The sequence below is a fragment of the Leptonychotes weddellii genome, chromosome 1, assembly GCF_054177405.1.
Source record: "Leptonychotes weddellii isolate Sample4059 chromosome 1, ASM5417740v2, whole genome shotgun sequence".
NCBI classification, from domain to species: Eukaryota; Metazoa; Chordata; class Mammalia; order Carnivora; family Phocidae; genus Leptonychotes; species Leptonychotes weddellii.
The window spans coordinates 92,323,400-92,335,171 of record NC_138369.1 but is presented as its reverse complement, the minus strand read 5'-3'; the positions used below and the strand labels follow the sequence as shown (position 1 = coordinate 92,335,171).

Sequence of the window (11,772 nt, the reverse complement as noted above, 5' to 3'; positions counted from 1 at the left end):
AAACTAGGGCTGTTGGGGCGCCTGGGTGGCTCAGTTAAGCATCTGCCTTCAGCTCAGGTCATGATCCCAGGGCCCTGGGATCGAGCTGCGCTGCGCATCAGCCTCCCTGTGCAGAGGGAAGCCTGCTTCTCCCTCTCCCACTCCCCCTGCTGTATTCCCTCTTTTGCTGTCTCTCTCTCTCTGTTAAATAAATAAATAAAATCTTAAAAAAAAAACTAGGGCTGTTAATTACAGCTATAAGAAATGAATAATAGCAGCAAGAAAAAAATATAGGAAAGTAGATATTTTCTAAGATACAGAAGTAAGTAAACAACATTTAGGATAAGAAATAAAGAATCCCCTGATTTATTTTTTATTTTTTTTAACATTCAAATGACATCATTTAATCTTTATCCCAATGACATAATCAGAAATCTTCTGGACCAGATAGAACAACAGTGTATTTTAGCTTTTACCCTCATACGTCTTAAGAAAGCCATTGTACAAAGTTAGCAACTACTACAAGAAAGATGAAATATAAATTATTTTTTAATTTAAATTCAATTAATTAACATATAATAGTATTATTGGTTTCAGAGGTAGAGGTCTTATATAATATCCAGTGCTCATTACATTACGTGCCTTCCTTAACATCCATCACCCAGTTACCTTCTGATTTAAAAAAAACAAGCAACATGATGGCTATGCAGACTTAGAAAGGTCACAGATGACAAACATCAACCCAAACATAACCCTTTGAATCTCACTAGTTTCCTATTCTGAAGCTTATATATTTTTATGGACCACTCCTCAGATTTTTACTATAGATTTTCACTTAGCCAATTCATATACTGATTTTCTATTCTATATCCAATTTTAAACCCATAATAGGAAAATGCTGCATGGAATCCATCCTCAATATGGTTATGGGTCACTGGAACTCCAGCGTTCTGAAGTCGGGTGACATACATAATTCCATCATCTCTCAAGACATCATATTGAGAAGTGATGACATAGGTCAAGGGTAAACTTCGCAATTTGTTGTCATCAGCCAACAAGGGGGCTGCCCTCACATCTAAAAACCCTGGATATTTTTTAGTCAGCTCAGAACTACCGTAAGTTGGACTGTTATAAAAGTGTCCCTTCTTAAATTTCTCAGGGAGCAAAGAACTCCAGTTAACAAATTTGAACAGATGTCTTGATTCCACTGGTACATGTTGATTGAAGAGCATAGCTTTTGCAAGTGATCTGTCCTCAGTAAAGTATCCACTCCACAACCTGACCATCATTGATTTGGACAGAGTTGGAAAACGTGAACATTCCCGATATGATGGTAAATCCATATCAAGAGTCTGAAGGGCAGGATAAATTAAAGACTGGGTCTTGAGTTTGATCTTGATATCTGGGTCATCTATGAGCTGAAAATAATTTAAATGAATTGCTCAAATAGTAATTTTCATTTAAAAGATATTTTTATTTAAAAACGATATATTGATACTGGATAAATCCAGAATCTCAAAAAGATAATCAGAAACCACAAAAATATATCTAAAAGAACTTTCTAATTTTCGATATTGTATTAAATATTAGGTGTGTCTTAAATCATGAATATAAACTGATTTGTACTGCTTTCCTCATGGATGAAGAGAGACCATCTAATCTGTGATTAAAAAGCAAAATATCTACCCTGACAACTAGGAATGGCAATCAGAGGAAACACTTCTTTTTGAGTAAAAAACTTATGTACATATATTATTATATCAACAGGCATTAACATTTAAAGGAAAGATCACATTACTAGGAATTCTAATTTGGCTCCGATACTAAACAGACAAATCCTAGGCAAAAGTCTAATTCATTTTAACATTTATGTTTTTTAAATATTCAAATTACATTAGTGCATTAACACAAATTTATCTATAAATTAATATGCATATATATGGGGTATACTAGAAGGTTTTTATTAAGATACATGACCAAAAATATTTGGAAACCAGTAATATTGAGCATTACAGTTTAGCAGTTGTTTTTATGTACATTTCCTTGGTCTTGCAACATTGAAATGGCCTATTGTGTCTCATAGGTTAATTAACTTCTCTTTTTTTGAATTTTTTTTAGTTAAATTCAATTAATTAACATATAATGTATTATTTGTTTCAGGGGTACAGGTCTGTGATTGATCAGTCTTATATAATACCCAGTGCTCATAAACAGTGATAATTAACTTCTCAAAGTGTGGTCCCTGGACCAGGAGCATATGCATCACGTGAGGATTTGTTAGAAATTCAAATTCTTGGGTCCTCACCCAGACTTACTAAGTCAGTTAGGGAGGAACCAGCAATTTGTATTTTAACAAGTTTCTCAGGTTATTCTCATGCATGCAAAGACTTGAGATACGCTAGTATAGATCACAAATAGTAATTATTAAAGCCATATGTACTCTAATGCTTTTCAAAGTATAATGTCTAAATTGAAGTCTATTTCTTGAAACTTAATATAGACTTGAAGAAAGAGAGCACTCTGACATTTTTTCCTGTGGTATACAGATGACATTTTACACACATACACAAACACATACACACACACACAAACACTAGCAAAAGCAAATGACAGCAGTGTTTTTTTCATTGCCTTTAAAGCACAGTTAGTAATTAGATCTAGTTAGTAAAATAAAATATTTATAAGTCCATTACCAGATTGTTTTATGTAAAAATAATTGTTTTATGTTGGGAAAATGTACTGAATTTAAATAGTCATTTCAATGTTTTGTCTCATGTAAGATTACCACATTCCTTTTAGCTCAGTATCTAGTATGAAGAACACTGTTTACATTAGTAGAAGTGTGGTAGTAATTAAATAAGTAGCTAACAGGTGGCTGATTTTAGATTGAGTTAAGAAGAAATACAAAAATATTTTATATTTCACCAATAAATCGAACTTGACAGGTAGCTAAAATCTTTGAACATATATGTTTTAAATAACTGTCTTTGTACTTAAATATAATACACATAAAATCAAGTATAGAAATTCCTAAAACAGAAATGTAAAATATAACTATGTTTAAGGGTAGGGAGTTTCCCATATGCCCTGAATTGACCACACACCCTTCCTCCCCAGTAGGACTGCACACCCATCTTCCTTCTCATCCTTCATTCTATGGAATTCAATAGTGTGTATTTCTTTAAAATTATACCATTTAATCAATGTAGTTTATCTGGTTAAGGACTTTCCATCTATTCTCAGGGAACCAATAATTGTTATTGTGAATTTTACTAAATGCTTTTTCTGTATCTAGTAAGATGATATATGATTCTGCTTCCTTTATCTATTAATGTGGTGAAATTCACTTATTTTTATCAAATATGCTTTTCCTTGCATTATTAGCAACTTGATCATGGTCTATGTGTATATATATATATACATGTATGTATATATATATGTGTGTATGTATATGTATATATAGTATATATACATTTTTTTCTAATATTTTATTCATGATAGTAATATCTTAGCCATTGTTTTCCTTCCTGAAATTGTTCTTGTTAAATTAGTCATAAAGATCATGCTTCTCTAAAAATAATTAAAAAGAGTGTACAATGTTTTCCTATTCTCTGGAATATTTTGTATTTATTTTGAGTGATTTCTCCTTGATGTTTGATGTAAATTGCCAGCAAGGTTTCTTACCAGGACTGTTTTTATTACTGATTTAATTCGTTTAATGGTTATAAAATGGCTCAGATTTTCATTTCTTCTTGTGTCTGTTTTGCAAGTTATATCTTTCTTGGAATTTGTCTATTGAGTTTAAATATTATTAAATATTTTTTAACTTCAAATTTCAAATATGTCTTTCAAAGACTACGATGTTCCTTCTTAACTCATCAAAGGCTAATTCTTCTTCATATTGAAAGGCTTGCAGTATTGTCCCTTTTTCAATCCTGATGTTAATTATTTATGCCTGACTTTGTTCTTCTTCATTTGTCTTTCCAGAGACTTAAAATTCTTATTAGTTCTTTCAAAGAATTAACTTTTTGCTTGTTGTTCATATTTACTGCTAGCCTGTTTGAGTATCATAATTTCTGTTCTTGCCATTACTATTATCTTCCTTCTATTTTTTTTCTTGAGTCAGATGCTTATTTCAACCTTTCTTCCTTTCCAATCTATGCTTTTGAGGAAATACAGTTTCCTAAAAATATTGTTCTAAATGTGGGGAACATATGCAAGATATATATTCTATTAATTAATGGGTCACTATTAGGTACTTAATGTATTTTTTAAATTTCCATACAAAGAAGGATATTTTCTTATTTGCCTTTTTCCTATTGATTTCCCACATTGCATTGTGGTTAATAGTCCAAATGTGTGATTTAAATTCTGTGATTTTTTTTTTTTTGAGACTCGCTTTATGGACCAGTACTTCGTCAATTTTTTAAAACCATCACATGTATTTGCTTATTTCCCTGTTTTTTATAAGTCCATTTAGTTAAATGTATTGATCATGATTCCAGTCCTCTATACCCTTATTATTATTATTGCCTGCTTTTCTTAATTACTGAAAGAAGTATTGTTAAATCTCTCATTATGGTTTTGAATATGTGTGTCTTCCCCTGTAGTTCTGTTAATATTTTCTTCATACAGATTTAGAGTTATTATATTTTCCTGGTGGTTTAACCTTTTCTGTAATGATGTGATCTTCTTAACCTACCGGCAATTCTTTTAGATGTTATTTCAGGATATACATTTTCCATCCATTTACTTTCAGATTTTCTGCTTTCTAATCTGACAATCTTGGTCCTACAATCAGATTATTTAGACCACTAATATTTACTCTAATTGCGAAAAAATTTATTTTGATCTACCTTATTTTGTGAATTCTCCTTCTTTTCTGTTTTCTCTATTTTTGACTTCTTTCAGATTGGTTGACCTTTTAATTATTCTATTTTTTTCCTGTCATAGTTTATAAGTTATACCCTATTTTTATTCTTTAAATGATTACTCTAAGAATTATAATGTGTATTCGTAACGTCTCAAAAACAAATGAAGTTATCAAAAGCCAATTCTAAGTCTTTATTTCTTCTTAGATAATAAAAAGAGCTTAAAAGGCTTAAAATCTGCCCTCCCCTCCACTCTTGAACTTACGGTTTGTTTTTCTTATACTTTAATTCTATATATCTTATTATTTTAAACTATCCAAGTTTAAGATTTACCCACATCTTGCCACATTCTTGCTTTTTGCTTCTTCCTGTATCATAAACTTTTATCTGCATTTTCAGTGTGTCTGAAACATTTATTTAAACCACCTTTTACCGTGTTCCATTAATAGCAGTTTTCTTAGTTTTGGTTTATCTGAATATGCCTTTATATCTCCTTTATTTGTAAGTAATATTTTTGTGCACCATAGGATTTAGTTGACAGTAAAAATTGCTGCACTTTGATAATATTCCACTAACTTAGAAATTACATTCTCGCTATTGAGAAATAAGCTGTCAGTATGACTTGCACTTCTGTGAAGGTACTCTTTTTTTCTCTAAGAATTCCTCTATTTCATTTTTTCAGAATCTCTACACCCAATGTACTCACAACCCTAAGATCAAGAGTTGTATGCCTTACCAACAAAGTCAGCCTGGCACCCCTCTATTTCTTTTTGTTTAATTTTGTGTTGTTGGTTTTCTATACTTTCACCTTGCTGTGTCTACGTATAGATTTCTCTCTAGCTATTTATTTTTAATCTTTTAAAAAAGTATGTTCAAGATTCATGGAGCTTCTTTTATCTGTATCTTGATATCTTTCATCAGCTCTGCACAATGCCCTACTATATTTTTAAGTATTCCTTTCTCCCATTCTTTCCCCTTTGCTTCTGGCATAACATTTAAAAGTCTATTGGATTTTCTTATCTTCTCTTTTGTATTTTCTATCTTTTTGGGGTTTCCGTGCTTCATTTTGCAGAATCATCCATGGGTCATAGGACTCATCTTTCAACTTATAAATGATCTCTTAGCTATGTAAAATAAACGATTCATAAAGTTTTTATTTTGATAATTTCATTTTTTAGTTTTTCAAAAATTTTTCTGCTGAAATTTGCAATCACGGTTGTGAATTAATTGAAGAAATTAGGATAATTATTTTATATTCTGTGGCTGATAACTGCAGTATCTGAATTTTGTAAAGTGTTTTTCTGTTGTCTGTTGATTCTGCTTGCTTTTCTTCATTGTTTCTTGTTTACTTGTTTGCCTGGATATGTTTTATTCTGTGCTGGATACTGATTTCAAAAAATATTTGCAGGAATAATTTGAAATCTATAATGACACCATATTTCTCCAGGGAGTATTTTTATACATTTCTGTCTAGTCTACTTGAATATCAACTGTTCACACTAACTTATTTAAGTTCAAGGACTGAAATTTCCCCATTCCATCCAGGTGATGTGAAGCAGGGCTCCAAATGCATATAAGGTTTGTTCTATATCACATTTACCCTGACAGTGAGACCATATCTCTTCAGGGCCTCACTTAAAGTTAGAAGTACTTCATAATTGTCACCATTTTTTGAGGACCCTGGAACTTGACTTCAACTCTCTAGCTCATCTTGGTTGAACAGTTTTCTTTTGAATGGCATATACTATTAGAGCAGAGAGGACATTGAGTGCTAGACTTATCTTGTGTGTGTGTGTGTGTGTGTGTGTGTGTGTTGTATACTTAAAAAACTTTTTGGCCTAGAAACTTCTCATATCTTATTATCAGTTTATTGCTTTCCAGAATAGTATAAGGTATTTTAACCAGATTTTTAATAACTATGGGTCAGAATTCATTGGTTAACCACTATAGGAGTCTAAACTCCTAAGAGGAAGGGTTCATTATGCAACACAGTAAAAAGAAATTGATGCTTGAAAAGATTAGGTGGCTTGTCCAAGGTCATAGAGCTGGACATTTCTTTAGCTTCAAAAATCCATGTCTCCTGATGTGCCCTTTGTACTGCATCAAGATACCTCTCAGAGTGACAATGACTAGACAATATAGAAGTTAATTTCTGGGAAGTCGCAGATATCTGCTCTGCAGTGTATTTGTAACAAATCACAAAATTTATATCTTTCCTTTGCCTACAAATCATGAGAAGGTTATTCTGAAGGTACCAATACGCAAAATTGATATACTTTAAAATATGTGTAAAAATGAATAATACAATCAACAAAATCAACAGCAAGGTTTGTTTGATTGTATAATAAATTTATGTGCAATATTTATGATTAGAGTTAGTTACTGAATTGCAAACATTCATTCGTAAATCTACAAGCAATTCTTTTTTCGTACAGGAACACAGCGTCTAAGCCATCAGTGCCTGGTTTATTTCTTAGGTCGGATAACAACATCAAAAACACTTTACTCACTATTACACTAATTATGATTATGTGTCACTTTAAATTGATAGCCAATAGATGCCCAGTTTTAGCTAAATATCATAGAAATAGTGTGATGGTTGATTTCTGAAAATTTATAATTCCTTCTGCAAGTAAACAGTATCCATAAACCTGCTAACATTTTTTGTCTATAGGCAAATTAAGAATTCTGATAACAACAGTTTTCATGCAAGTTTTAGTATATTCCATGAAGGATCCTGGATTAATCTGATTCTGTAGCTATGGTGATGGTATCATTGATTGTTTCACAAATACCAGCCCTAATAAAACAAAATAGTGTGGCACTTAGCTGACCATATTAATTATGTTTAAACCAATGATCTGAAAAGAGTATTTTATCATTTTATTTTTTTAAAAAATCTGGCAGAATGTAGGGGCCCCTGGGAAGCACAGTCAGGTAGGTGTCTGACTCTTGGTTTTGGCTCAGGTTGTGATCTCAGGGTCGTGATCTCAGGACTGTGAGATCCAGTCCCACATCAAGCTCCACACTCAGCACAGAGTCTGCTTGAGACTCTCTCTCCCTGCTACACGAGCGACCTGTGTCTGAGTACCAGCAGCACCAGGATGCCACAGCTGAGGAGGAGGGCACTTTTGAAAAGGAGGGGGCCTAGACCTGTCTGGTACCCAGTAAAGCATGGAAGCCCTGTGAACTCTATTCACTCACAACCTGTCCTCTGATAGCAGTGTCTCACTGTGTGAGTCCAGTTGCTTTTCTTCCTGTCTTGAGATTACATGCTGTACAGACACACCATTAAAGCATTTTCAAAGTGAAAAAAAAAAAAAGGCTCTCTCTCCCTTTCCCTCTGCCCCTACCCCCCACATGCTCTCTCCCTCTTTCTCTAAAATAAATACACAAATAAATAAATTTTTTAAAAAAATCTGGCGGAATGTCGGAATAGAAGCACTCAGGATATAAATGTTCTCTAATATTTATCTGTACGTGTCTCTAACATATTAACATAACATAATTGCTTTGATATGTTAATGTATGAAATAGATATTTAAGTGTAAAATATTTTTTAAAAGAAGCAAACCTAAGCAACGTACCCGTTGAGTCACTGCGGCCACTAAATTCCCTCCAGCGCTTTCTCCAGAAATACCAATCCTTCCAGGATCCACATCATATTTGTCAAGAACATCTTGGCGCAAGAACCACTTTAGTGCATTATATACGTCTTCAAAGTGATTTGGAAAGTGATATTTGGGTGCTAGTCTGTAGCTGTGAGCAGAATAACAATGTTTTTTAAGTCAACTATTTTTCATTAAAAAATGTGCATCTGTGTAGAGCAGGAGGCATACTCTAACCCTAAAAATCAAATGTAGAAAAATTTTCTTTAGCAAACCTGGTATTTGGGGTCTTTATGAATCCAAAGACAAACTTCATTCTTATGATAATGCTTGATATGAAAGCTTTTACAAATTTTTACATTTTTCCACAAGTAAAGGCTTGAATGCAAAACTTGGATTAGACTTAAGAAAAAAAAAAGTGATCATTTCCTTTAAATAAACTTTTACCAGAATGTAATTTTCTTTGTAATCATTATGCTTCATTACTGACCAATAAATAGCAAACAAAGCTTAGGAATTATAATATCCAGCTTAATCTAATAACCAAGTTGGCATGCAGTCACTATTATGGGTTTTTTTTTTCATAGTTTCTTCATTTTTCTATTTATTCCCATTGGGGTTGTTTTCTTTATTAATTATTGATCTAAAATGTTTTTTGAGAATAGATTTTGCCTGTATTCCTATATGTTATTTGGTGACTAATTGCATTTAATGAAGGATTGTACCATGAAATACACTCTACTAATTGCTTTAAATGCGTTTTATCACTTAATCTTTAAAATAACTCTATGATATAGAAAATATTATATGATTCCCAGTTTATATCTGAGAAAACTGAGCTAAAATGATATTTAGCTACCACAAAGTCATCCAATTAACTCTACAACCAGGCTTTGAACCTGATTCTCTGACTCCAAAGCCTTCATCTTACTTACCTAATTAAGAGTAAGCTAGGGGTGCCTGGGTGGTTCAGTCAGCCTCTGACTCTTGATATCAGGGTCGTGAGTTTAAGCCCTATGTGGAGAGCCTCCTGAAAAAAAAAAAAAAAAAAGGAGTAGGCTAGAAAACCAGCAGAGGACATTCGTCCCTAAGATGCAGTAGTTTAATTTTATTGTAACAATTTTTTGACTTCCTGTTTTCGATCCCTGTTTGATCTAACTATACTACTCTTTTTACTCTGACTGTTTTCTGGTCATGTCAAGATCACTTTGCCTATTCTCACCCTCTCAGTTTCATCTGAAACACTTCCAGCATAACCAAGGAACAACCAAGACAACTGAGAGCATCTTACTGTATAAGGCATCTGGCCAAAACTCAGACAAATCAACAGTGTTCTTACTTGGCTGAAATGACAACAGCATCAAGTCTATCAGCCGTCTGTCTTGACAGGAAGTCATAACTGAACAAAGCTGAAATAAAAGAAAATAAAATCAGAAACTGACAAATGAATTGAGTGTTTCCATCAGCAGAAAGCTTATCCCTATACCTTTTCTCCTCCCTGAAATGTTCTGGGAAAAATTTTTCTAAGATTTCACCATAGCTATAGAACATGAATTATTCTGCTCAGTGATCCTTTCACATATGTATTGTCAGCGTTCTTGTCCTTCCCCACATTTTCACACTGGATAATTTAAACCAAATTCATTCTTTTTGAGATTAATCTCTTCTCCCTTCATTCAGCAGGCATTAGGTGTTGAAAGAGTAAACACATTCATACTAATTCCCTGACTTGCAGTAAGTCACAATCTACTAGGGACAGCGGCAGGGAGGGGCAAGCATATAAGCAGAAAGCAGCAATGCAAAATATGAGTGGTTTTAATGGGGAGGTAGTTGTATGGAAATAGTACTGGACTTTATCAAAACCGCCAGAGAAAGATAAGGAAAAGTAGAAGTAGGGAAAGCTAAAACCTGATTTATATATTCACATTTTCTAGGCAGACAGGAAAAACTGTGTTTTCTGGGGCGGGCGGTGGTGACCATGTGTGTGGAGTGGGGATGAGTAGGCTTGGGTAAATGCTCCCTTTTGCAAATAAGAAAATTGTAAGATGAAATAGAATTTGCCAGTAATGAGAGGAGGGAGAAATCATAAAGTGCTATGGGGGAAGTATCAGAATATGTAGTTGTCACAAACGTTAAATCATGTGGGCCATGAAAAGAAGAGTAGATATTATCTTGAAATGATTCCAAAGTCAGGTGCTGAATATTCTTAAAATATCAAATACACACTAAGTTTTAAGCTTTTATTTAACATTTACTATAAAAAGTCATTCTTGTATTTTGAATTAGAACATAAATTGTTATGTCTTTTTAATAGAAAAATAAAAAACGTCAGGAAAATACCATTTTGTTTCAGGGCTTATTCTTATTTAGTTCCTTTATCTTGGTAAGCATACTTCCATTCTTTAATAATACTTTGATGAAAGGATTTTTAAAGAAGTGCTTTGGGCAGCAGGGACTCATGGAAATGGACTGAGGCATAGCATAGTCAGATTTTGCCTTAGAAACCTCATTCATCGCCAGCTAATGACTTTACTACCTGTATTTATAGAAGATGATAGACAGGATCATATCCTTTACTGCTCTGATTTACGTTTCCAATCTATATCAATACCCATCAACACCTCTTTTTCTCCTGTCACAGAGAAAGTGTGTTTCTCCTCCTATGTGTTGCTAATACTTCTCCTCTGCACTAAGTCCAATTTCTTCTCATATCCTCTAGATCAGGCAAACCTCATTCCATCCTCCAGCCACCCCCCATTTCTCCAGCGTATTTCTATTAACTGCCATCTTTACCTTCAGTTTATAAACATATTCATAGATCTCTCATTTGTAAATATAAAATGCATATAATATAAAATAAATATTAATACATAGACAAAATAAAACATAAAATTTTACATTATATACAGTAACATTATATACATTAAAATATTACATATTTCATATATTTATATAAACATTAAAAATGCATAAAATAAACTGAAATATATATTTTTTTAATTTTATTTTATTATGTTATGTTAGTCACCATAAAATACATCATTAGTTTTTGATGTGGTGATCCACGATTCATTGTTTTTGTATAACACCCAGTGCTCCATGCAGTACATGCCCTCCTTAATACCATCACCAGGCTAACCCATCCCCCCACCTCGCTCCCCTCTAAAACTCTCTGTTTGATTCCCGGAGTCCAGAGACTCTCATGGTTCATCTCCCCCTCCAATTTCCCCCGCTTCATTTTTCCCTTCCTTCTCCTAATGTCCTCCATGCTATTCCTTATGTTCCACAAATAAGTGAAACCATACGATAATTGA

General features: G+C 33.1%; 1 protein-coding gene across 1 annotated transcript in view; it reads right to left on the bottom strand.

Annotated features, from left to right (window-relative positions):
- Positions 1-800: 800 nt before the first annotated feature.
- AADAC (arylacetamide deacetylase) overlaps positions 801-11,772 on the bottom strand; it is a 23,229-nt gene continuing 12,257 nt past the window's right edge. The window contains exons 3-5 of the mRNA XM_006733266.2: positions 9,798-9,867; positions 8,438-8,609; positions 801-1,397 (exon numbers count right to left, since the gene is read on the bottom strand). Of these exons, the coding sequence (XP_006733329.2) occupies positions 801-1,397; positions 8,438-8,609; positions 9,798-9,867 (839 nt within the window). The remainder of the gene's footprint in view (positions 1,398-8,437; positions 8,610-9,797; positions 9,868-11,772) is intronic.